The following is a 26,770-nucleotide window of genomic DNA, read 5'->3' on the forward strand; positions in this document are numbered from 1 at the left end:
TATAACAGGCAGTATGGTATCCCTGGCCAAAGGCAGAAAATTAGAACTATTATGTATTCATGGTTTATCATTGCAGTCTTTCAAAACAAATTACTTCATTTCCAAATGTACTACTTTAAAATAAATTAACATCTATATAATTTTCAATAACTGTATGGTATTTTATGGCTATACCAATATTAATAATCTGTTTATGATTAAATTGTTTATAGATTAAATCTTTAAAATGTATTGTTTCATCAAGATCGAGTCTTTTGTGTTTTTATACAAGGACAAAATTGTATGTCTACTGTATAACAGCTTAATGTAATAACATGAATTTTTGTATTTTCAGATTTACTGGAAAATGCTTTAATATTTTATAATATTCTCCAAAATTTTATAAAATGAATCTAAATTTAAAATGTCTATATTCTCCAAAAGGTTAGGAAAATATGAAAATTCTGTGTAAGTTGTGTGTTTTCTTCTTGAAAATATCATAGGAAATACATATTAAATCAATGCTTTTTATAACTGCTGTCTTGAATATAGGAAAAAGATGAGTTTTTCCAGAATATTCTTACTTCACAAAAGTGTGAAGTAAGAATATTCTGGATAATAGAAATCTGGAAATTTCTATTATCAGAAGACTTCTGTGAATACAATGCTAGTGTGACCTAAAGAATTTAATACAATAAATTTATTAAATAAGAGTCTGGCCTTTCTGGAGCAAACTTCTAGCAGATACAGAAATTTGGGAGAACAATACTGTTGCTTAATGGCAACATCTTATAATCTTAGAAACCATAAAATATATTCGATAAGTATAAAGGGGGCATTTTAATTAGCCAAAGAGCTATTCTCAAATTATGAATGCTTCATGTATGCAACTTCACATATGAATCAAGTGATTAGAATGTATTCAGAATACATCAAAAAAAGTAAACTGAGACCTTGGATTATGTTAAAATTTTAATACTTGAGAAAAATATAAACTAAAATCAGATACAAATACTGCTGGCACAAGAAAAGAATATATGCAAATGTGAAGTCCCATGGATTCAGTAAGTGAACCTGGATGTAAGAATATATCATAAAAATCTGCTACTGAGCCTTTTAAAAAGAAGTTATAGATACTAACTAAGTCAGACCAAGATGGAAAGATTGGAGAAGGAACAGTAGTTTTTCTTCAAATAATTCCTTATTCATTGAGAACTGTAGGCTCAGCATGGAGAGGAAAGTTCAAGGTCATCTAATTTATCAAGCCATTTTGAAGATATTAGCTTTAAACACTTACTTGAAGTCCAAAAAAACATAAAAATAAACAGCCTTTCATTTCCCCATTAAGGTTTTTTATTATTATTATTTAGTTGTAGATGGACACAATACCTTTATTTATTTATTTTTATGTGGTGTTGACACTTGAACCCAGTGCCTCACACATGTTAGCAATCTGCCATTGAGCTACACCCCCAGCCTAAGTTTTATATATTAAAAAATTATAATAAGAAAAAACAAAAACTTATTTCATTTTTTAAAATAAAGCACACATTATTTCTTCTTCCAGGTATGTAAGTAATTTAAGTTTAATATTCATTTTATTAAATATTAAATACCAAAAGAACCTATAAAGTCTTGCACTAATATTAAGAAGAAATGGAAACTTTATTCTAACTTTAACAATGTGAAACTGTTTTAAAAATTGTGAAAGTGATTACAAACACAGCTCTCTAGGAGAACTTCAAAATATATTTGAAGAAATTAGTTGTCTTTCAGCCATTATTTTCTTACAAAACATTTATTTTGGAAAGGAAGGCTGTATATAAGTACAAATTCATCTGACATAAATATATCTAAAGAAATTCCCCATTGCTGAAGAATACATTTGTAAATTGACTTCTGATTTTTGAAATAAACAATTCTTTGGTTAATTCTGGAATTTGTGTCAGGTGCTTCTGAAATACTGTTATTTTTTATTTCTCTCAACACAAAAATTAATGTTTACAAGATTGAAAGACCTACTTGGTTCCAGGCTAGCCATAATACCATTTACTTTTTTCCTCTAAGTTCTAAAAGTTACTGATATAGAACCATTGTTTGGTCTTATATGGAAAAAAATTCTGTGAAGGTAAAATTCTTTCTCTTTGAAAGATGCTTTAAATATTTCTTATTACTAAAAACATTGCTTCTATCACCTCTTGAACACTGACTTCTCTCCCCAAGGATGTAAATATTATCTCTTTCAATGTCCAGAATAGAGGAACTAAACTAAATATTTGGTGGCTGTCTCTTTTTTAAAAAATCATTATTTATTTTATAAATAAAATAATCACTTATTCAAAAAACTAACCTGACTTTTTAACTGTGATACTCAGGCAAAAGATCACTTATTTTAATAAAAAGATCACTTACTTTAATAAAAAAAATTATGTTATAACCCATAGAATATTAGTAGCCAACTTAAATGCTTATTCCGTGATTGTACATAATTTTGTTCCTATAAAAAATATACTTGAGTTTAAAACAATAGAGAAATACAAATCTCAATACTGAACATAAATGCTGTGATAATACTATAAAGTTATTAAAAGTGCCCTTAAAATTTCTCAAAGTACATTAATAATTTTTAAATAGTCACAATCCCTTAAATAAATTATTTACCACTATCACTTTGGGTGGATGAGTCTATACACTCATACAAAATCTGGGTAGTTTCTTGAAAGTATCTGCCTAGAGAACAAAGTGCAGCATACGTGCTGTCTGCTTTAACTTAATTAAAGAAAATTAACAGAATTGGAAGAATGTAATTAAAACTGGTTATCAAAAGAAATAACATTTTATAGAATTTATATACAGTATCACTCAAAGATTCTTTTAATATCATCTTAATTTTAAGATTGTTAAAACATTTTAATGTAAAAATTCATACATGTTTTCATAGGGAATTGCATTTAAAATATCTGTAACATGATGAAAGCCAATAAATCCATTTCTGCTCTAATACTGCACAACATCCATCTAAAATTATAAGGTATCTAAATTTTTACAGATGATGTATGCAAAATCTTATTTTGTTTTTACTAAATTTGCTTATATTTCAATAAGCTTATTTAATTGTTTTTAACCAAAATATTGGTGATAAAATATCATTGCCAATATAAGCCAGATTAAAAGAATCAGCTCCTTCTGATTTGGAAAACTTGAAAATATTTAATAATAAGAATTCTACCTAACCCAGAGTGATGCCATGCTAATCAGCAGCAGCCATTAGTACTTAGTATTGCTGAATCAGGTAATCCTGATGAGGAAATTAAATTAGGTACCTTTTATGGGACAAAAGCAAAACCGTTGCTTTCTTACTGAAATGTAGTAACTCTTAATGTAAGCACCAGTGTTGCCATTAGCAGGTATAAAACCTCCATGTTTAATACCCATTCAAAAATATAACAACTATAGTTATAATAAGAATATAACAACTATAGTTATAATTCTAGTAGTGTTATTTGACTTTTACATTTCCCTTAACAGACAGACATTAACAAGATGCTATGGCTTAAAAATTACCTGTATGTCTATAATAATAAGAACCCTTTGGTGATTCTACAATTGTTTGCCTCAGAAGGATAGCTTCTAGTGAATTCAGACATGTGACTTCTGATGAGCCTTCTCCTCAATCCAGCCTCCACCTCCATCCCCTACCTTCTTATATTTAATGTCTGCACCTATTTGAACAAACACAAACAGGAAAAACCTTTAAGATTTGAAGCTAACTCATTCATTTTGCTCCTTTCTTCTGACTTCTTAAAGTGACCCACATGTATTTATTTTCTAGGTTTCTTACTTCCAGTCATAACAAAATAATGGTCATCATCCTCCTTTTTCTTTGCAGTAGGTTTTTTTTCTCCACTATCTGTTCCCTTACCAGATGAGGGTGGTTTCCTGGTTGAAGCTTGGGGTTTGCCACTCTTTGGAGGCCCTTTAGCTGAATACTGGCCCTTAGGGGCAGGGTGTGCTAACTTTGGTGCAGTTTGTGTTTTGGCAGCAGACTGGGGAAGACTCACAATGGACAGTGGGGTACGACCAGGAGACTTTGAGGAGCTGGATCCTGTCTTCTGGCATGTACTTTTATTCTGAGGCTGCTTTTTGGCACCTGAAACTATCTTCTTATCTTTCAATTCTTGTGCAGCTTTTGCAGGACAAACTGAAGATACAGAAACTGGTTGATTTAAATTCAAGGCAGATTTAAGTTTCTGTGCTGGGATTGCCCCTGTTTGTAGGCTTCCATTAGATGCTTGAGTCTGTGTTCCTAGATCTGTAGCTGTGGTTTTAGAACTGGGTTTTGCCATTTTTCTAGGGGACTGAAAAGAAGGAGAAGGTTTAGGCCTTACCTGTATATTTGCTTTTGGTAACTGTGGACACTTTGATGAACTTACAAGTGCAGGTGAGTGAAATAATGCATCGTCCCTAGAAGAAATGTGACTGTGTTTCAAGTACCTTGATTGAGTTTTTCCAGAACACTTATTTGGCAAAAGTTTAGGCTCAAGCACACCTGTAGATTTCTGGCCTGGAAGAGCCTTGACCTTAAGAGTATTGGGGGATGTGACACATTTTCTCACTGACTCAGATACACAAGGTCCAGTTCTTGATAAAGGTGGTGAAGAAGTGTTTTTAACTACAGGATTTAAAGAAGCAAGGGAAGATGAAACATTGTTTGAAGGAGCAAGTGGTTTCTTTGTTACACCCTTTGAAGACTTGAGCTTGAGATGAGAAGATGCTGAAGAATCTGGAAATTTTGAACGGACTGACATGGAGCCTGTATTACCTTTTAATGAAGAAGCAGGCAGCAATACACCTGTTGGGTGAACCTGCTTTTCCTTGCTCCTTGGAATACCAACTGGCGTGCTAGGCTTTAAGTTTTGTTTCTGAAACATGTTAACTGCTGACAAAGGATTCATTTCAGGAAGTTGAGGTGTTCTGCTGGGTGAATCAGGTATACTTTCATTAGAAATTCCTTTTTGAAATGCTAGAATTTTTTGTTCTAGTGTAGCAAACTGTAATGTTCGACATGGATCATATTTAAGCAAAAATCCTTGAAGAGTATCCCAGCCTCCTCCAACACGGACCATGACATGTTTTCCATGAAGCATCTGCCCCCAAAGAAAGTGGAAAATAAAGCAGAAAAAGCATGAGGTTTAGAGTTACAATTTATTAACAGCCACAAATTGTTACATCTATGATCTATGAAACTCAGTATTTGTCAACAGCTTGACTATAAATTGACTGTCTCTTTCTTGTTTTTCTTTTTCTTTTTTGGTGGTGTTGGGAATTGAACTCAGGGCAAGCACTCTACCAACTGAGCTGTAGCCCCAGCCCTCTTATATTGTTAATATAATAAATTTAATGAGTCTTAAACTATGCAAATAACAACCGAAGTCCTCCAATTTGTAATGAAAATATTTACATATTATTTACATGCTAAAAATCTAAACTGTTAATATACAAAATTGCAAGAGCAGTACAATGAAGAATTGAATACTGAAGGAAAGAAAGAGGAGTGAGGGAAGAAGAGGAAGAGAAAGAGAAATGGTGACTAAAAGTGAAAAAAAATGCTTCATACTAAAGAAAAAAATAATTAGGGAAAAAAAGATAAAAATAAACGAGATCTTGTATTTTATAAATTAATAAATTATTTTCATATATTAGTTTAATTTTCAAAATACGTGGATTTAATTTATTATTCTTTCTTCCTCGCAGATAAGAAAATTATGGCTTTGAGAGGTTAAGAAATTTGAACCTGACCTCAAATGTTCTGGGTTGCCAGCCCCTAACCCAAATGACACTTTTGCAGGGATAAGACAAACTCTGATTCTTACAGACCAGGCTGAATTTCAGGCCCCTGTCCACTCAGCTGGTAAATCTACACAACTGCATGAGACTAGCCACAAGTTTTAACTCTAAGTCCCATCCTCTGTGCACCATTCACTATATCATATCGCCTTTAAAAAGGAAGTTAATTAAAAGACAGAAAGAGGTTTGGGCATGTGACTCTGTAACAGAGCATTTGCCTAGCACGCACAAGGCACCAGGTTCAATCCCAGCACTGCAAGCAAACAAATAAATAAATAAAATTGCGGTTGTTTTTTTTTAAAAAAAGAAAGTATATGCAGGTGTTTCTGTGAAAGCAGGACAGTGGGTGGAAATGGAATGAAAACACATGAAAGAGAAGAAAATATGGATGGTGAAGTTATATATTTAAATCTTTTATGTTCATAGATCAAGGAAAAATAGCTCTTGTATCAGAAGTAAAAAGAATGCTAAACAAGTGAAATTTCAATCTGTTAATCAGAAAAGGGGACAAGTAATCAATTGCAGATGGGACAAAGAAAGGTAATGAACATATATATCAACAGATTGGTATGCATACTGATGCTATGTCAATAAGAAAAAAAGATCCTATGCTTAAGGCCCAAAGTATATATCATTATAAACTGTAGTGTTTCTGTTTTCTTTACTTATTATGGATAATAATCTTATTAGACATCTTATGGTGATGTACAGTGAAATTCTTCCATTAATAGCATCCTTTATTCCAACTTTTTTAAAAGCAAAGGGGGTGCAAAGGAGTTGGTAAAGCAATAAAATCAATTCTAAAACAAGATCTATGTGTTTACAGACTGTAAATAGTAGACTTACCCTTATGAAGAGTATTTTATCCCCTAGTCGGTATCGTCCTTCAGATAAATACTCAATAGAAAATCGATGGGAACAACTACAAGGAGGATCTTCAGCAATATGTTTAACCTAAGATTTAAAATATGTAACAAAATTTGGTGCTAACTATACAAAGTATTTTGTTTAAAGTTAAAATGCAATGTTATTTGATAGGAAGATAAATCACAAAGACAAAAGTTTAACTATATAGTATCTCTTCTCCTTTACTTATTAACAAATACTGAGATTAGATGTTGCCAATCTAACACAAAAGCCAACAGTGATGGAATCTAGACCTCCCTTTCTCTCTCTCTGCCCAAAATGCAGTCAGGCTTGCACTGTGCTCATGACAGCTGAAGAAGGTCTGCAAATGTGGAATAGGGAGGTCAAGTCAAAACACATTTGGTGAGTTTAAGGAAACATATGAGACTATTATTAAGCTTGACTTGTGGAATTAAGCATTTGTGTCAAATCAAAAACTGGCCAGATAAAGGCTAAGGAGGAATTTTAACTTCTCCCTTAATATTGTACTAAACTAAGATTTATTCAAAGTTATTTAAATATACAAAGACATATTCCTATCTATTCACCCATGACTAGGTAAGATTCTTAAAAGTTTCAATTCAAGAAGCATTTTTCTAAAAGTGTTTATTCTCTTTCAATAGTCTGCTAAGGAGAAAGGAATCAGGGGAAAACTCCACTTCTATACCTCAAGAATTATTTTTATCTCAGTAAATGAAAAATGAAGATGGCAGAACCATAGTAAATATAAAAAGAAATTCAATAACTCCATATTCAAGCTGGGTACACACCTGTAATCCCAGCTACTCAGAGGCTGAGCCTGGAAGATAAAAAGTTTGAGGCCAGCCAGGGGAACTTAGCAAGACCTTGTCTCCCCACAAAAAATAGGAAAGAGGGGCTATGGTTGTGGTTCAGCAGTAGAGCACTTGCCTAGCATGTTTGAGGCACTGGGCTTGATCCTTGGCACCACATAAAAATGAAACAAAAAAGAAGGTATAAAAAAGTTGTATTTGTTTAAAAAAAAAGGTATAAAAAAGTTGTATTTGTTTAAAAAAAAAATAAAAAAAGAGTTAGGGTATATATAGCTCAGTAGTAGAGTGCCCCTGGGTTCAGTTCCCATTACAGGGGAGTGGGGGAGATCTACATTTAAAACATGGAAATTAAAATAAATTGATTGAATGAAGACTTTTTAAAAATCTGTCTGAAAAAATGTCATATATATGCCACTATCAAAAATATTTGGCTTTTCTCTAAAATCACATTTTGCAAAAATAAGATCATGAATATTTTTCTCAATTACTTGTCACACAGAAGATATCTAAATAAATTAATTGAATTTGACTTAGGTATGATGTTAAAAAAATTCTCTTCAGGTAGGCCCAATTTAGCTGAACACTGAGGAATTTATTTGATTGCCTTAATTATCTACCCAAGATCATATATTTATAAGTGGACAATAAAAATATCCATATAGTACATATGTAAGGAAATGTGTTCATTTGTAGTTTCCATAGCAAGAACATTGATCTCAGAAGTCACTTTCCTTGTTTAAAATATTGAAATAACCACTGAGTACTACAATATTGCTAGTGCTAACCATCAGCACTTACCCATAAGCTCAATAAGACAATGACTCTAAAATAAGAACTGTGGATAAGAAGTGTTTGCTTCTGGTTTTATTTATTGCATAATTAATATCAGAATACTAAAGGAAATAGCTAAAAAAATTATCTCCAATGATACATTACTATTATTTTCATTCTCTTTGTTTCTATATATACATATTTTTCACAAAATAAACATTTTTTTGTTGCTACACAGTTGTCATGATGACCACATAAAATTATTATTCTGTTAAGATAATGAATCCTAATTCACTAAGCCATTTCCCCATTGGAAGTTTTTTATACTACTTACAATTTTTACCAATATAAATAGTGCAATAAGCATTTTTATTTGTTTTTCCTGTTTTCAATCATAATAAAACTGGAAAAGGAATAATTTTGTAGCTCATGATATCTGTCAATTTTTTTTTAAAAGTATGCATCATTTTCCATTACTAATAGCAATCCTTAAGTGTAGTTTCACCAGAATTTACGGGTACTGTTTTGTTTTGTTTTTTCCCCCTTCAACACTGGGAATCAAACTCAGAGCCTCAGCTATGCCAGGCAAGCACTCTACAACTGAGCTATATCCCCAGCCCAGGTTTCATAATTTTAAGAAAGTTTGCTATATCCCCAGCCCAGGTTTCATAATTTTAAGAAAGTTTGCTATTGGGACAAATGGTTTTACAGAGCTATTTTAATCTGATTTCCTTGATTATCAGCAAGTTTCAACATTGTACTTTCTGTTTGTGTGACCATAGTCTCTGCCCATTTCCCTACTAAAAATTTCATAGTCTTCAAATAATAGTGAAATTAACATACTATATTTCTCACTTAATAAAAATATTTTCCTGCTATTTCCTTTATATTTTATTATAGTCTTTAAGGTTACAAAAAATTTTAAATAAATTTTACCTTTTACTGGCTGTATTACTTCTGCATTGATTACTTATGGTCACCAAATGTATCAATAAAATAATGTAGGTAAATATATTTTGATCTGATAAAGGCATGGCTGATATAATCTTAAACTTGTCTTGCAATGCTATCTGAATGTTTTATCAATGACTTTTGTTATATTAAACAAATCAATCAAAGCAATACTTTCTAAATGTTTATTAGTAATGATTTATTCATTATTTTAAAAGAATTTTGGACATTAAGCATTTCTATAAAATGCTATAAACTTTTGAATTACTCTAAAGAACAATCAGTGGAATATGTTTGATACTCGGTTTACCTCTATCACTTACACAGTAGTCATTGCAGGGACCCACAGCCTAAGGAATGTAATTCTATTAACTTCTATAGAATGAACAAGTAAAGTTAAGAAAATCTTCCATTGTAACCCATTGTCTAACAAATATGTAAAGATTGTATGAGGGGGAATATTTAAAAAAATTGATTTTTCCATTACAATTTTTCTTCTTCCTATATTGTCTAAGTATCAGTATATCATCTACTTCACCTTGGAAATCACCTTAGATTTTCTCCTTCCCTCATAATCAGTCACTAATTCCTGTCAATTCTATCTCCTAAACATGGCTTATAATTGTTCCTTTGGCTCTCTGCCCATTTCTGCTCAAATTCAAGTTCTCAACATCTTATATTTGGATTATTACCATAAAACCAACTTAACCTTTATATGACCATGAGAGTAATCCTAATCATTTGTGAGATTATAATACTATCATATTTTTAAAAAAGAATTAATGAATTTTTGCAGCTTATAGTACCCTTCATGATAGGTTTCAGGCTCTTTGCCCCATGATTCCTCAATTACATATTCATTCCTCATCATAAGCAAGAAATGACAAATCTCCTCTAAGATAAAGTACCCATCAGAGAGTGGGGATTATTAACTGGTATTCTTATTCAGAACTGGTATTCTTATTCAGAACTGGTATTCTGAATAAGAAATATTTTCTTTTAAACACAGTATAACCAGTGGCAGTATAGAAAAGCATGAAACTATGAGACTTCAGGTAGGATAGTCAAAAGAAAATATGGTGATTACTTACAGCTTCATGTAGCTCTTCATGCTGACAGCAAGATTTTGGTATGTTGATAGAATCTTCAGGTCCAGAAGTATTAAGCAAGGTCTCTTCTAACTCAATTTCTTTCTCAAGTTTTACTAACACTGGTGGCTCAACCCCATATCTGAAAATAAGCCAGAAAATCTGATCATTCAAGCAAAGGTGGACCAAGAACTTCCTTGTATATCAAGATAGATTGCCTTTTATTTTTAGAGCAGAGCTCATATGATTCTCTTCTACCAATTGTTTCACTGGGACATCTAGAAGTGCCTTTTTTAAAAAAATATTTTTGTTTTTTAATATTTATTTTTTAGTTGTAGTTGGACACAATACCTTTATTTATTTATTTTTATGTGGTGCTACAAGTGCCTTTTTAATGTCTCACAGATTACCAAAAATCAAGATTACAACTTTCACATCATTGCATGTATTTGGTTACTATAGTTCTCTATATTCTTCCTGAGATCCTGAACATTGGCTTTAAAATCAGCCAGAAAGTAAAGAAGGTTTAGGGCATACCAAGCATTATCCTTCTTGTCAGATCCTGTGTTCAGAAATTGCTTTGCCTTGGAGTGCTTTAGGACTACATTCCCTTGCCCTATTCTTAATCTAAACATTTTAAGTAATCACTTTCACAATTTAATATTAAATGAAGCAAGATACATGAGGGAACAAATGTTGACATATGCTCATGCAAATAGAACAAATAAAGACACAAAAAGAAAGATAATATAGGAAATTAGGTTACTTCATTTCAATCAAGAATCACTTTCTTTCATTTTAGAAAACCATGTTCTATCTAAGCTAAAATTAAGTAACTTAAAAGAGCTTATGACACTGAAATTCTGAAATATTGTGGAATACATACCTTGAAACAATGCGGCCAATTTCAAGCAGACAAAGATATACTTGTCTTGGATCTTTGTGTAAAACTGTGGGAAAATAAAAACATATTTTAAGGAGGAGAATTAGAAATTTTTTTGACATGGAAGAGAGAAAGAAAAGAACAATGGAGACAGTGGGTTTACTTGTTTGGAAAAGACTTAGAAAAGACATTTTTATTTTCTCCACATATTGTTATTTTCTATAAATTATTTTTTAAAACTGGCTAAAAAGAAAAGGATTAACATTTACCATGGATCCAATTTCTATAGCATTTTAGTTTTTGAAAACTAAGGGCTTAGTAATATTACACTATTTTTATTTCGGATCTCTCAATAGGAGATACATTAGAAGAAATATATCACCTCAATTTTACCCTAAATTATCTTTGACTATATGCCATTATCTCTTAAACGTCACAAAAACAAAAGAGGAGAATATAAAGGTAACTCAGAATATAAAGGTAAACAGAGATACTGTTTATAAAAATTTTTTAAAAAAGTCCTGATCACAGAATTCATGTTAAATGTACCAATATAGTAATTGTAAATCATCTTCTTTCTGTTCTGGTCCTCATTAGAAACTCTAGGTAATTTCTGAATCTGAATCTAATAATGTATAATGTGTGGTGAGTTTTATGTACACTGATCCCTCCAACAGAAATGGCATTTGTTCTTTGATTTCTGAATAGCACTTTATAATATACCCAAAGCACAAAGTATTGTTTTTCAAAGCAATAAAAAAGCCTATATTCAAGTTTAAAATTCATAACAACAAATGAATTTATCCTAATTTTTTAAAATCTGTTTTTCCAAACACTTAGGATTACCTAAAATTAGCATTTGTTTCTCTTAAATTGCTTTGAGTTACTAGCAAAATGTAAACATTTAAGAGGCTCGTTGCTGAGGCCTTTAGAGAGTAAAAAAATTAGATCATCAGTTCAATACCTAAAACTGAATTACTGGTATTGACAGTGAGCTTCAGGATAATCAGAGATATCTCTTACTGATAATGAAAAATATACAACAATCTTATATTCTTTCAGAGCCAGAAAACTAGAAACTAGAGAAGGCAAAGCATTTCCTTTTCCCTTTGATTTCTAGAAGCTGGATGTGCCATCAAATCAACTACATTATTAGCAGTGATCAACACACCTGGACTAAAAGCAGGGTGTATACTGAGGGGTGAAAGAATAACCCACTTCCTTCTACCCTAGATAGGAGTATCCAGTGGTACAGGTGATAAGGATGTGCACTGTCAGAAGTAAATTTAAAGACTATAGTAACACCAATTAAAAGTCAATTTGCCTTTTATTATCCCCACAAAATTAGCAATTGTAAACAATGTCAGTGATAAAACTTTTCCCTACCAAGGCAGATTCCCACCATGCCTACCCTTGATAGGCTACTGTTCACATCATAGCATTGTAAATTCTACTTGTGTATTGTAGACATATATACAGATTTATATACATATATAAATGTTTTGAAGTATGTGTGTGTGTATCTATGTGTGTATAGTCTAAAAATAGCTACCACTTTAATAACTATACTGATGCTTCTATTGACTTAAAGGAAATGAGAAAATAATGTCAATAATTCTTCAGTAAAGCATGACTTTTCAAAAATGAATAATCAAAAACATTAATCCATTTGGATAATCAAGTTGGCAGCGGTTGTTTACAAGGTAAATCTAAACACTATAAACACACACCATTTGGCTTTCTATTATTTATTTATGTAATTATCCGATTAAACAGAAATTACTAGTAATTTAAACTTGGTAAAGTAAACTTGATGAAAACATTAATTAGTAAGCATTAGTCCAGAACTTCCCACAACCAATTCATTAAATAAAATATGGTTGGGACATTCTAAATATATAAAATACTTAACTATAAATGAAAAGCTTAATGTATTTAATTTAATATATGATTCTCCAATTGTTCAACATAAAATTAAAGTAAAAATTTTTCTAAGAAACTGAGATACGGCATTGTAAGTCACTATTTGGAAAGATGAAATTTTGAGTCCTTATTTGGAAAGAAAAATTAGAAGGGAGGGACACAAAATACCCTAACAAACATTAAAAACTCTAACAATGATAGCAATACCACTTACCTAAACCTTCAGATTCAAAGAGGTAAGTTTCATCAACCCCAATGTCTCTACACCAGTGAAGAAAATTGGCAGTATTGTCTCTGGCAAAGAATGAACCTGATGCAGCATCTTTCTTACAAGGCACTTTTCTCATTGGAAAATTCTGGAAAAGACATAAGGTTCTTTTTATTAGACATCCATTTCAATATTATAAAATAAATGATTATTGCTTTGAATTTAACTAAAAAGTACACAACTTTAGGGAGAAAATATCTTTTTTTAAATACTTAATTTTAGTTGTAATTGACACAATACCTTTATTTTATTGATTGATTGATTGATTGATTGATTGATGCAGTACTGAGGATCGGAACCAGGTCCTCACACATGCTAGATGAGCAGTCTACCACTGAGCCACAACTCTAGCCTGGGAGAAAATATCTTTTTTTTTTTTAATATTTATTTATTTTCTCGGTGGACACAACATCTTTGTTTGTATGTGGTGCTGAGGATCGAACCCAGGCCACATGCATGCCAGGCGAGCGCGTGCTACCGCTTGAGCCACATCCCCAGCCTGAAAATATCTTTAAAAATGATTTTATTTCACTTTTAGTAAACTCAGAAAATGATTCCTTAGAAAATAAACTGGTCAAAATTATCAGTAGGATCAGACTTCTTTAATCTCTCTTTTTTAAAAATGACAGAAGAAGGAAAGTCTGACAATTCCAAAGTATATTTCTCCATACAAAATCATGGCTATGCTCAAAGTTAACAAACATACTCATTTTTTTTTTAACTTCCTTTCATGGAGATTCATGAAGTCAGTCCTAAGTTTCTCAAGGACACTATCAAAAAAGGAAGTAGTTGTCCATTCTTAATTCAGGTTCTTTGAAAAGTCAACAGTCTAAATTTCACAGATCCCTAAGTTTTTATTATCAGGTCCAAGAATATTTATTTAGATAATCTGCTGAAGCTGAGGTGGATGGAGTTACTTTGCTTTAGTTTAAATTTCTACTTGAGAAAACAATTCAAGAAAATGATTTTTTAATGTAATAGGTACAATATGCACCTCCGCCCCTTAGTTCTCTCTTCCTAGAGATAGTCACTATGACCAGTTCCTTATATACCCTTTATATAAGGTATATCCTGTTCCTATTATCTTTCAGAGGTAAGGCTTTTTTTTTAATAGACTATGTAATCATTATAAAAAATAAACAATACAGTAAATACAAAGGTAAATAGTACCCACTGAAATTCTCCCCATTTTCATGGGACATCTCTAGGCATGGCTATTTATGCAGCTGTACCTACCAAATGTCACATAAAGATACTACTCCGCAATTTGGTGTGTATGTATGTGCACACGAACTCTTATTGACAGGTTGCAGGAATCTTTAAGGGTTGAAAATAATAGATTTAAATAATCATTTCTAGTAAATGTACAATATTCTAATGTGTTTAAGAACCTTAATTAATTTTAACATGTTTTTATTGAAGAGCATTTAGGTTGTTCCTAAATTTTTTTACTAACATTTTTATAAATTGGTAATTTTCTTAGAATAAATTCCAAGAAGTAAAGAATTATACTGATGGATGAGGTTTAATCTCAATGTTTTACATATATGTATATACGTCTTGTTCACTGTCCCCCAAAACAGTGATACCACTTTATATTTTCACTTACAGTATATGAGTGTCTACATCTAAAACTTTTGAAAACACCTACATCTGATGAAAATAAAGAAAATCTGAGCTATTTCAAATCATGACCTAAGGGTCAATGAAGAAAAATTTTATTAAAATTATTCAATCTTTGGGGCTGGGGTTGTGGCTCAGCAGTAGAGCACTTGCCTAGCATGTGTGAGGCCCTGGGTTCAATTCTCAGTACCACTTGAAAATAAATAAATAAAATAAAGATATTGTGCCAAATTACAATTAAAAAATAAATATTTTAAAAATTATTCAAGCTTTAAAGAATTTACTACCAAGACACTATATAGAGACTATAAAGAAGATAATAATAATGTTGATGATGATAGTAGCTACCTGTGTGCCAATAACTATCACAGGCTCTTTTCTCACTTAACCCTTATAAACATCTGGCCCTGTAAGGAAGTACCCTATAAGGAAGGTATGATCATTGATCTTAAGAAGAGTTAGCCACAATGCATCAAGCACTATGCTAGATACTATCTGTATATTATCTCATTTAATTTCAATGAATGCTCACTGCCATGGTTTAGATATTAGGTGTCTTCCAAAAGCTCATGTGTGATACATTCCAAGAAGGTTTAGAGGTGAAATGATTGGATTATGAAAGCCTTGACCCTATCAGCGCATTAATTCCCTTATAAGATTAACCGAGTGGTGACTATACACAGACAAGGTACGGCTGAAGGAGGTGAGTCCTTAGGGGTGTGCCTTTGGGGTTTATATTTTGTGCTTCCCAGAACCATGTCCCCAGCTGCTTTCCTCTGCCATACTCTTCCACCATGATGTTCTGCCTTATCTCAGACTTTGAGGAATGGCCAGCTGTTCATATACTGAGCCCTCTGAAATCATGAGCCCCCAAATAAACTTTTCTTCCTCTAAAATTGTTCTCATTAAATTATCAGGTCTTTTGGTTACAGCAGAAGAAGAAGAAGGAAAAAAAAAAACTGATTAAAACACAAATAAATCCCACAGGACAAATGTTAATATCTCCACAGAAAACATCTTTTCAGATGTTCAAAAAGCCTAAGTAAATTCTTCAAAATATCATAGCCAGTTGTGGGATAGAAGTCTACAACCTTGTAAAGATGAAAAGAAACATACATAAACAAATTAAATTATACCAACCAAGGTATAATATCACCTCTATCAAACATTTACTTACCCCTGATTCTTCAGAGTTGCATGCTTTCACCATATTTTGAAGAACATCAATCAATTGGCATAAGAGCACTCCATTATCAAGTTCTTCCAATAGTCTTTCTGCCTTAACTTCAATACCTAAAAACAAATTTCAAAGGTAAGGTTCTTCTAAAAAGAGTAAATTCAAATAAAATGATTAAAATTTAATCAAATAAAATTAGGTTACAGCTAAAAAACAAAACAAATTCTGATCATACTCAAAATATTCCCTCTTAGAAGAATAGTTAAAACAAATAAGGTCAAGTTAAATGAAAGCCAACCGAAACAAAAATATCTGTGATGTATTACTGCAGAAAAAGATAAAGACAATTGACATGTTTCATTTAAAATAAATTCATTGAATATTAATAGTTTGCATAAGAGGATTTTTTATAAATAAGATTGATTTTGTTGTAGTTTAAAAATTAAATCTAATACCATAATAGTCAGACAATGCCAACTTTTCACCTTTAAAAGCATTATTATTACATTAAAAACTTTTTAAATTATCCAAATCATCAAACTGTTATCAGATAACCAGATCCAGTATTTCATGTGTGTTTAATTATCTTAGGAGGACCATAGATGATCTTGAAATGCCACATAAAATTCTGTACTTAAAGTGAATTTTTCTGGTTAGAAAGTTCAAAGAATTCATCATACTCTCTAATAGAGTAAAACATATAATGACAGATATTCTCTAACTTGACATTTCCTTTTGTTTCATATGTCTCTAATCCTCAATGTCTCAGAAATAGTAATTATTTTAATTACAATATAAATTTCACTCAGAATCTAATGATTTACACAAGACTGTGGAAAGATCAGTTAAAAAAAATAGACCTATGTACTTTTAGAAAAAGATTTTAATATAAACAATGAAATGTTAATTATTCAAAAGTACTGACCTTCTCACTTAAATCTCAAATTTCCTACTATCCCAGACCCAAGGTTCAGGGTGAACCACAGTATTTCCCCTGAACTGGAGGGAATTTAAGCTTGGTAGGAACAAGCAACTTAAACATTTAATTTTACTAGAGCATCTAGAACCAATATTCCTTGACAAAAAGTAAGGTTCTAAATAAATATTTATTGAATAAGAGATTATAATTTGGGGTCTCTTGGCAAACCTTACCTAATAGACCAGATAACCAGATAGACAGATCTTCTTGCATAGGCAACAGAGTAGCTTCATGCCTCACAGCTATCCACTCATCATACTGACAAACATCAGCCAACCCTGGTCCATGTCTGGGGGTCAGAGGACTCCGTGGACTTAGAGGCAGATCTTCTCCAAACCACACCTAGAGAAAACACCAATTGGCTGAATTAATGCAAACTTGGTAACAGTTACCATGATTCACATCTACATTTAAATGGCAAAGTATAAGCCAGACACAATATACTCATGCACAAAACTGTATCAACTCATAGAAAATACATAAATTAGAAGCAACTATTAGTTTAGATACCTGAAACATTTTCAATATTTAATACAATAGTGACAAGGTAAACCCCTAATAAATGAATGGATTTTACTATTGAGCCAAGAGGATAAAATTCAACAAATATTTTTCCTCCACTTGTTAGCTGAATAAGTTTAACAATGACTTGACCAGAGATTGAGAATTTCAGCTGTGAAATGGGTTAATGATATCTGCTTTTCAAGAGATATCTTTGCAGCAACTGGCATTGGGCTTTGAAGATAGAGATTAAATAAACATTTGTTGAATGAAAGGACAATTAATAAAATGTAAATGGCATTTTAAACTTTACATTATAAAAACAATGCTTTTTTAAAAAATTAATTTCTAAATATTTGATTTAAAATAAGGGAGTGGGAACTACAGATGTTGCTCAGTGGAAGTGTCTTGCCTAGCATATGCAAGACCTGGGGTTTGATCCTCAGCTTTAAAAACTAAAATAAGGAGAGAGGGAGAAAAACTAGGTCCATGAGGCAAATCTTGTCTGTCATTTGATTTTGTATGGCCCACAAGTTAAAAGAGAATTTTACATTTTAAAATTGTTGTTATGTAAGTATCTATTTCATAGCCTTGATTTTGCCTACTGACCCACTAAACCAAAAATATTTACCCATAAACAATCCTTGGTTTAGAATAAAAATTGATGTAACCATATCACCAAATTAATACTTGCAAAATTTTAAACACAACTAGATATGCTTTAATATAAGATTATTTATAGAAAAGACTATTGATTCTTTAAGTTGTAAAAGAAGTAATGATGTCATCATGAAGTCATTTTTTACAAAAGTGACAATAGCCTTTGTCCTTCTCCTTCCTGAATAATTCTGGAAGGGGTATTAGGACCCAAGTGAAGTGACCAGAAGGTTCTTGGAGGGCAGTTGCTTAGAACAACTGAGAGGTCATCCACATATGGGGATAAGATTATGCAAAGTGTCAGATCCTGAGCAGGATAATAAGGGAACCCAATGGAAGCCAGATTTCTCATTGCCAGAGAAGAAAGGACAAATATGGAATTGGGCGGGGGGTGGGGTGGGGGGGAATGAACCCTATGACCTTTTATCAGAAAGCAAAGAAGCACTCAAAAGATATGAGGACATGAAAAGAGAACAAAAACTAGCCTGAAGGGACTTCTATTGGCTACAGTGGGGGTAAATAAATGACAGGAATAGATTATACCACATTGACTAAAATAGACAACTATGAGTCCATACAGATGTAAATAAATAGGTTGAAACTTTTACAAGTATTGGGATGTTTATAACATCATTTACGCTCAAAATACTTACTTAGGGAAAAAAAGAGTAATTTTATAGTAGAGAAACGTGACAGTATCATAACCAAGTGACAGGGTGAACACTGTCAATAACCATATGCCACCGATAGAATGCAATGAGAAAAACCAGCATCTTTTAAGTAATATTTCTGCCAAGATGTACAACCTGAACCCAATAATGAGAAAACATCACGCAAACCCAAATTAAGGGACATTCTATAAAAAGGTTGTTCTAAAATATTCAAAAGTGTCAAAGTCATTACAGACTGGCAAAGAAAGATACCATTCTAGACTGATTCAGACTCAAAAAGAAACCAGACAGCAAAAGGTAACACAAGATTCTGAACTGGATATTACCAGGACAACTGGCAATATTTGAATATGACCTGAGTATAAAATGGTAGTATGTGATATCAGAATATAATTCTGATTATTTCACTGTGATTTTATAGGAAGATGTCCTGGATTTTTTTTTAAACACACGCTAAAATATTTGGAAGTGGTAAGACATTCGACTGTCCACTTGATATTTTTTTAAATATAGAACATTTTCCCCTTAAAATACATTAAGATTCATTTGAGGTAGGTCTTACTATACAAAATTAAAAGCCAAAGCAATACTACATGTAATCTAGACAAGCTTTGGAGGAAAAAAATTAAAACCTGCTTTCAGTCTCCTCTGATGAGAAATAAACATGTTTTAGAGAGAGAAAGAGAGAGAGAGAGAGAGAGAGAGAGAGAGAGAGAGATCTCCCAAAGGTAAAGAAAGAAAATTAGTAAATATAAGAGGTATGTAGGAGTAATGAAATCCAATAAAAATATCCAAAGACAAAATGAAACTTAATTTGAAGAACATTATTTTGGGAATTATAGGTAGAAACTAGGGAATGAGTTCCTAAACTTTTTTGGGTTCTATAATAATTTAGGAAAAAGATGTCATTTACTTTTCTGAATTCTCTCCAAGTAATTTCAAAGGAGTATAGCAAAGATTTACTGGTTCTTCCCTTCATAAATGTGTTATTTCTGTTTGTTAACAGAGAACTCAGTAAAGTAACTTAGCGTGCAATATTCAATCAAAAATATTTGAATAATTGAGAAAATAATATTAGCAAATGACTCTAAAATCAAAATCAAAGTGTATCTTACAACCAATCATATTTTATTATGCTATTTGTACTTTTAAATCATTGGCTGAGCTGAAAACAGGCAGAGCAGGTACAAGTGTTTATCAAGGAAAGATGAGCATAAGTTAGGAGGGAGGTTTAGAAAAAATTATGTGTAAACATGGAAATGTTAACATTAACAAAAGTCATTCTCACTTCCTGATACTTAAGAGAAGAGACCAAGGTTGAATTTTCCTTTTATTGTAAGCAGAAGATGTTATAATACCCTGGGCTACTCAGCAGCATATTAGCATTAAAAATTAGATGTTAATACCAAAACTGCACATCTAAATGCTGTTTATATGTATTGAAAGCTGCCACATTGCAGAGATTCTTAATCCATAAGCAGTTTACAGATAAACTTACATACATGAGCTTTCTTACAATTTGAATTAAATTGTATGCTTACACATGGATCATTTATCCGAGAAAGAATTCAAAGGTTTTGTCAGATTCTCAAAGAGGACTATGACCCCAAAGCAGTTAAGAACTATTGTTCATTGACTTTTAGACTGTATGTTTCCTTTATTAATCAGAATGAAGGACATAAAAGTAGGGTATGGAAGATTTTAATGTATTAAATTAATAAGAATCAATTGATTACAAAGATGTCTCCTCTCTTCAAAGTACTTATAAATAAGTAACTGTCCAATACATTAAACAGAGAAAGAGCTAAAAATTTCTTACTTTCAGCAGGGAGAGAAGCAAAAACCTCCATGAGAGATATCAAGGTTACTCTGGAAAAAGAATCAATAAAGACGGACCTGTGGAATCTAGATCAGAGATTTCACAGGACTAGAAAACAAAACCATGGGGGAAAAAAATCACCAATAAACTACTAAAGATCCTCAGCATAGGAAAGAGAAAAACATGGATAATGTGGCAATGAGAAAAGCACTCTATAAGAAATAAAAAAAAAAAACTATAATCAACAAGAAATTAGTGTTTAAAGACAGAAATGAAGAGAGGACAGAGTGAAGGAATCAAATCAAAATGGTTTTGAGAAATAAAGGAGTTCTGGGCACAATGGATGTGAATGTGAAAGAACACAAATCAGAAGAATAAGACCTCTGGGGAGACTGTCATCAATTCCCAAAAGAAAAACAGCATGATGGACTCCATCAGTAGAGCAGAAGGGTATGAGACATAACATAGGAAGGCATACAAGCAGAATCGCACTCAGGGTTGTTCCTAACCATTTGATAAACATATTCTCTTTTCTAAGCTTTATCAATTATTAGCTTGGTAAGCCTTCTTTCTTAGTCAAAAGAAAGAGAGGCTTTCATGTCACAGGTACTACCTCCAGTTTTACAACTAGATAATTTGGTGTGCCAAGTTTGGTACAACCAAACTTCTGGAGCACCTGCTAGGTACTATGCATTCTTGATGGCCCTCTGCACACGTTATCTCATTGATTCCTCACAGCTGCCCTGCAAAATAAGAACTATTATCCTCACGTTACAGGTAGGGCAGAAGATACTCAACAGTTAAATAACTTGCTAGAATATCACAACAGAAGTAGCAGAATGATGATCAGAACTGGAATCCGATTAACTCTAAAGTTCTTACTTTCCAGCACATTGTATTATCAGCTGCTTATATATTTCTAGATAACTATATTAAATATTACTTTTATCTTTAAGTTAATATTCAATCATGTTCTAGTTATAATAAAGTAAAGAAAACAAAAGGATATAAGACTAATATAACAAATACCAACCCTGAATATCAAAGATAAGATTATCCTGGCTTGTCTCATTACCCCCAGATATAAAATGAACAAAAAAATCTACTCCGTAAAATTTCAAATTTTAACCCCTAGTCATGTTCAGACATTTACAGAGCAAATGTACAATTATCTAAGAAAAAAAATATATACATATTTGTTTTCACTGAAAGTTTTTTTAACTGCAGTTATGTACTAAATTATAATAAGGGGAAAATGATAAAATATTCTAATTCTTTTATCAAAGTGGTACAAATAAGATGGATGCACCAACTGTACGATATATTTTATTCTTTCAAATGTTTAATACAAATAAAACCTTAGACTTAAAAAATCTTTTTAGAACTAGAAGGTCAAAAATATAATATTCCTGCTATCAAAATGTAATGCTTTAAAAAAAATTTTAAAGACATTTTTCCAAGAAAAATACTTACTTGAATTGCAGGCTGCATGGTCATCTATATGGAAATGAAACAGCTATTCTGAAAACAGAACAAACATTAATACAGATGATGGCAGCTTTCCCACTTCCCAAAATCCCCAAATCACAAGATTTTAAAATGTGTTTTTCTCTTATTTGACCAAAAACATTCTCTTCCTGTTGGAATAGTTTGACTATAAAAGAACTCAGTAATGACTCCCTGCTTCTTACTTCCTAAGGATGCTTCTCACTTGAAAGAGGAAAACCTGAAATATACTTTAATATGTTGTTTCTGGCACTAGTATCAAAGAATTAATGAAGCATCTGGCCAGTAACATAAAATTAACAATAAGACTTTGCTTATGTAAAAGTCTCCCAGAATTTCATTTTCCCTGTAAATATAAGATAAATATAAAAATCATAATACCAATACTGAAATTCAAGCATCTTTCAACTGATTTTCATAGGGATCATTTAAGATCATCTGGACTTTAATATAAATTCACAAGCTTATCCATAAGCTTTTTCTGCTAGTCAACAAGTTAATAAAGATAACTATCAATTTTAACTATGAAACAAAAATACTCAATTCCTTCCTGTAAAAAAATTCAAAAGACAAATAAACAAAAGAAATAACAATTTTAGTTTCAAAGTACAATTCTTGAAATCTACAGAAAAAAAGAAAAACTTTAATTAGTTAAATTAGGTTAATGTAATTGTTAATATATTTTCAGGAGAAAAGTGAAAAGCTTAAAAATGTTCAGAATATTACATACTGTATAAAAACCCAGGATTATTTGTTGCTTATAGCAAACATAATAAGCTAGTCTACTTTTCATTCTACTAAAACATATTAAGGAAAATAATATATAAAACCATTTATAAGACTAAATACTTTCAATTTCCAAGGAAAAGTTATTTTCTCCTCTAAGTCATATCAAATATACCTCATGCACACTGCCAACTATACATACCACTTTCCTTTCAGGAACATTTCTTCTGATACCAAAGTTGAACCTGAGCTAAACCTAACTGAAGAGTCTAATACTGTAACACATTTTCTTTGTGGGAAGGCAAAAGACAACAGAATGTCCTTTTTGATGTCATTTTCCTTCTCTCTACCACAGCAAAAGGCCAAAGAACAAGTGAGCATTACTAATGAGCTTGTTATGCTTCCCACGAGCTAATTCAGTGGGGAATACATTTTCCTTTAGCATAAATAATCCTTTGTCCCCAACAAAGATCCACAGTAAGAAGCTTCCGAGACGATTTTTTAAAAACGCAGCAAAGAAGCTGTTCCCATTAAAATGGAGTTCCACATAATCAGACAAGAGCTTTAACAGTTGGAACTGCCAACCCAAAACAAAAGAGAGTCTAAATTATAAGGCGTGTGCAAATCAAGAACAGTGACACATTCACAAAGGAGCTATCAGAAGAATGTTTAGCAGTTGCATTTTATGAAAAAATTCAACAAAATTAGTTTTATGAAAGAAATGAAGAATTTGTACACAATATTCAGTTACTTGAACTTTAGCAAAATCATATATATATAATATATATATATATATAAATCATTCTTGTGTAATAGAATAAAGAATAATCTGATTAGCTTCAAAAAGAAATTATTTAACAAAATAGTACTCACATAAATTGTAATGTATCCTCATAAATGAAAAGCTACTATGTATATCAATATATGCTTTTATTGAAAAACTTTTATAAACTATCAAGATTCAGTCATTACTTAATGAGTACTATGTTCCAAAGTACACAAAGAGCCAGTTTTTAATATTTTATAATCATCCTTTATTCTCTTTCTGAATCTTTTTGTGTCCCAGGCATTGAATCCTGAGAGTAGCTCCTTGGTTAGCCCTAGTCCCCACTCTGCATCATAGCCACAACTCCAGCTTTTCACTCATTACTTATTTTATCTTTCCTTAAAAGTTCCAGTCATATTTTTTTCATATAAACCAATTATACTGAACCAGTAATACGTAATATTTCCTTTTTGAAGCTGAATTTTTTTGAAGCTGAATCTTAACTAGCACTTTACTTTGCTTTTGTTTTTGTCTTTTAGGAAAAGTCTACTAATTTTTTGCCAACCTAAGGAAGCTGTTCCCCTTAGATTGGGGGTCAGGGGAGGAATCTCATGTGACAAAGTCCAAACTACACTCTAAACCTATTGGGAATCTTCCACAATACAAAAATATATGTATAGATCATAAGTTAAGGATACTAAGCTTTTAAAATCCAGGAAAATGTGAGAAACATAGAACAGGCCCATCTACCTTAGATTTGACTTGAATTAGGGCCTAACCCACTGATCCTAAAAAGTGTCAGTCATGAGACACTCAAGATTACAAGTCTTCTGGTTTGGTCATGTTTGATTTGAGAAGCCTTTAAAGACATTCAGTAGAAATGTCAGGTAGGCAGCTAGAAATACTAGGACTAAAAGTTCAGGAAGAGATTGACAGCAAATACTTGGGAAGTAAAGCCATTGTAAGGAATAGCATTTTCTGATGAGAATGGAAAAGAAAGTGAAAAGGGTCTAAGTACAAATGCAATAAGGCTCTACATTACAATCTGACTTCAGATCATGGGGAAAAAAGACAACCTGTGGAGCTGATCCTTGGGACCCTTGGCAGTAGGCTCTGAAGCTGAGCACTTTTCCATTCCTTTCCCACATTATAAAATATGATGCGGAGAGCTAAGTGTCATGACTCAGATCTGATACAAATCTGGGCTCAACCAGGAATGGCAAAAAAAAAGCAGACCAAAGTTAAAATTCTTCAGGAAAAAAAAAATGCTAATAACATTAATTGCTACTGACCCACATATTCATTCATCACTCTGTCACCAGATTATTGCCAAGATACATATACTGCAAGGACATGATAAATGCCAAAGTTGGGACAGTGGTTACTACTGAGGGTGGGGGAGGAGACTGGGGAGGAATGCACAAGGGCCTTTCAACTGAACCAGAAATGTTTTATTTCAAGATAAGTGGTAAGGAAACAGGTATTTTTACACTAGTCTGTATGTATGTATTCAAAAAATGTTTCATCATTTTTAATGCTTCATTTAGAAAAACAGTCAAAGAACATATCCTTTATGATTTATTCAGAAGTTGAAAACATTTCCCAGCTTTGAATTTTTGAGTTAAATATTTCTTATTTGTCTGATCCAGAAAATAGAAATGCCATATCTATACCAAAATATTTCACAGGGCTAGAGGTGTTGATCAGTGGTAGAATGCTTGCCTGGCATGTGTAAGGCCCTAGGTTCAAGTCCCAGCATGCCCCCGCCCAAAAAAACACACACACACACACACACACACAATATGTATTAACATGTCTTATCATAAAGACAGCACAGCACTGTAGCAGTAGAAAGTATTAGATTTATCTGTTTTGAATTCCAGCTATATCATATATATACTAGCTATAAGACCTTGGGATAGGGTAGTTAATTTCTTGGTGCTTCAGTGTTCTCATCTGAAAAACAGTAAATTACCATCTCCTTCAAATGACTGCTGTAAAAATTAAGATGATAAATACAAAGTACTTGACACATAGCTAGCATTTAACAAATGAAGAGTTATTAATTTTATGATGAGACATAATTATAGTTCATTTAATATAATTTATCAAATTAAAAAGATAAAATAAGGCTAATATTATTCAAACATTAATGATAATTTGGAAAGTTTCTTTTACTAACATAAATATGGTTATAAGTAGAAGCAAAAGTTTTATAATATCCATGTCATTACTAGAAGTCAGAATTTGTGACTAAGATCCTCTTTGCTAGAATGACTCTTCAGGATTTTTTTTTTTTTTTTTTTTTTTTTTTTTTTACATAGGGCCTTTGCTCCATACAGTCTCAATTATTTACTCATGCCCTTTATTGAACTAGGCACTATAGGTAAGAAAGGCAGTGGTGAACATAACAGCCATGTTACTGCCAAAATGAAAGTAATAAACGAGTTGGAAAGTCTGAAAATAGCAAATATACAACTGAATACACAATATTAAATCATGGTAATTGCTTTGGAGGAAAGAACAGAATACTCTGAGAGGGGTCTACTTGAGATTAAATTGAATGAAATTATTTTGCTAGAGGAAAAGCTTGAATTGAAGAATGGTAGGAATTAGCCAGAGGAAGAAAGGAAGAGGAATTATGTACTTAGAGAATGACTTTTGCAAAGGCTTTGAACAGAGAAAGTCTGATGCATTTCAAGAACTGGCTTGGGAGAAAGGGTTGGAGAGTTAGGCAGTGGCCAAATCACAGGAGGCCAAGTTGAAGAAATTAAATTTTATTCTGAATGCAGTGGAAAACTGCTAAAGGGTTTTAACAAAGTAGTGGTGACAAGATCTCACTCATAGTTTTAAAATAGCTCTCTAAGAAGACAAATATAAGTGAAATAGTGATGAGTTTCACAGAGAAAAGGGGAAACAAGAAGGAAGGTGGCTAAAG

The 26,770-nt window shown here is 32.0% G+C and overlaps 1 protein-coding gene across 1 annotated transcript; it reads right to left on the minus strand.

The window, feature by feature from the left end:
• Positions 1-3,677: 3,677 nt before the first annotated feature.
• Positions 3,678-23,316, minus strand: Gas2l3 (growth arrest specific 2 like 3). The gene is made up of 9 exons (XM_026398559.2): positions 23,269-23,316; positions 22,308-22,355; positions 17,360-17,528; positions 16,208-16,323; positions 13,354-13,495; positions 11,220-11,283; positions 10,337-10,475; positions 6,673-6,780; positions 3,678-5,126 (listed from the first exon to the last, which is right to left on the minus strand). The coding sequence occupies exons 2-9, from the start codon at positions 22,329-22,331 to the stop codon at positions 3,801-3,803; spliced, it is 2,088 nt and encodes a 695-aa protein (XP_026254344.2). The 5' UTR covers positions 22,332-22,355; positions 23,269-23,316; the 3' UTR covers positions 3,678-3,800.
• Between the last annotated feature and the right edge of the window lie 3,454 nt (positions 23,317-26,770).

The sequence above is a fragment of the Urocitellus parryii genome, chromosome 5 (assembly GCF_045843805.1).
Source record: "Urocitellus parryii isolate mUroPar1 chromosome 5, mUroPar1.hap1, whole genome shotgun sequence".
Lineage (NCBI taxonomy): Eukaryota > Metazoa > Chordata > Mammalia > Rodentia > Sciuridae > Urocitellus > Urocitellus parryii.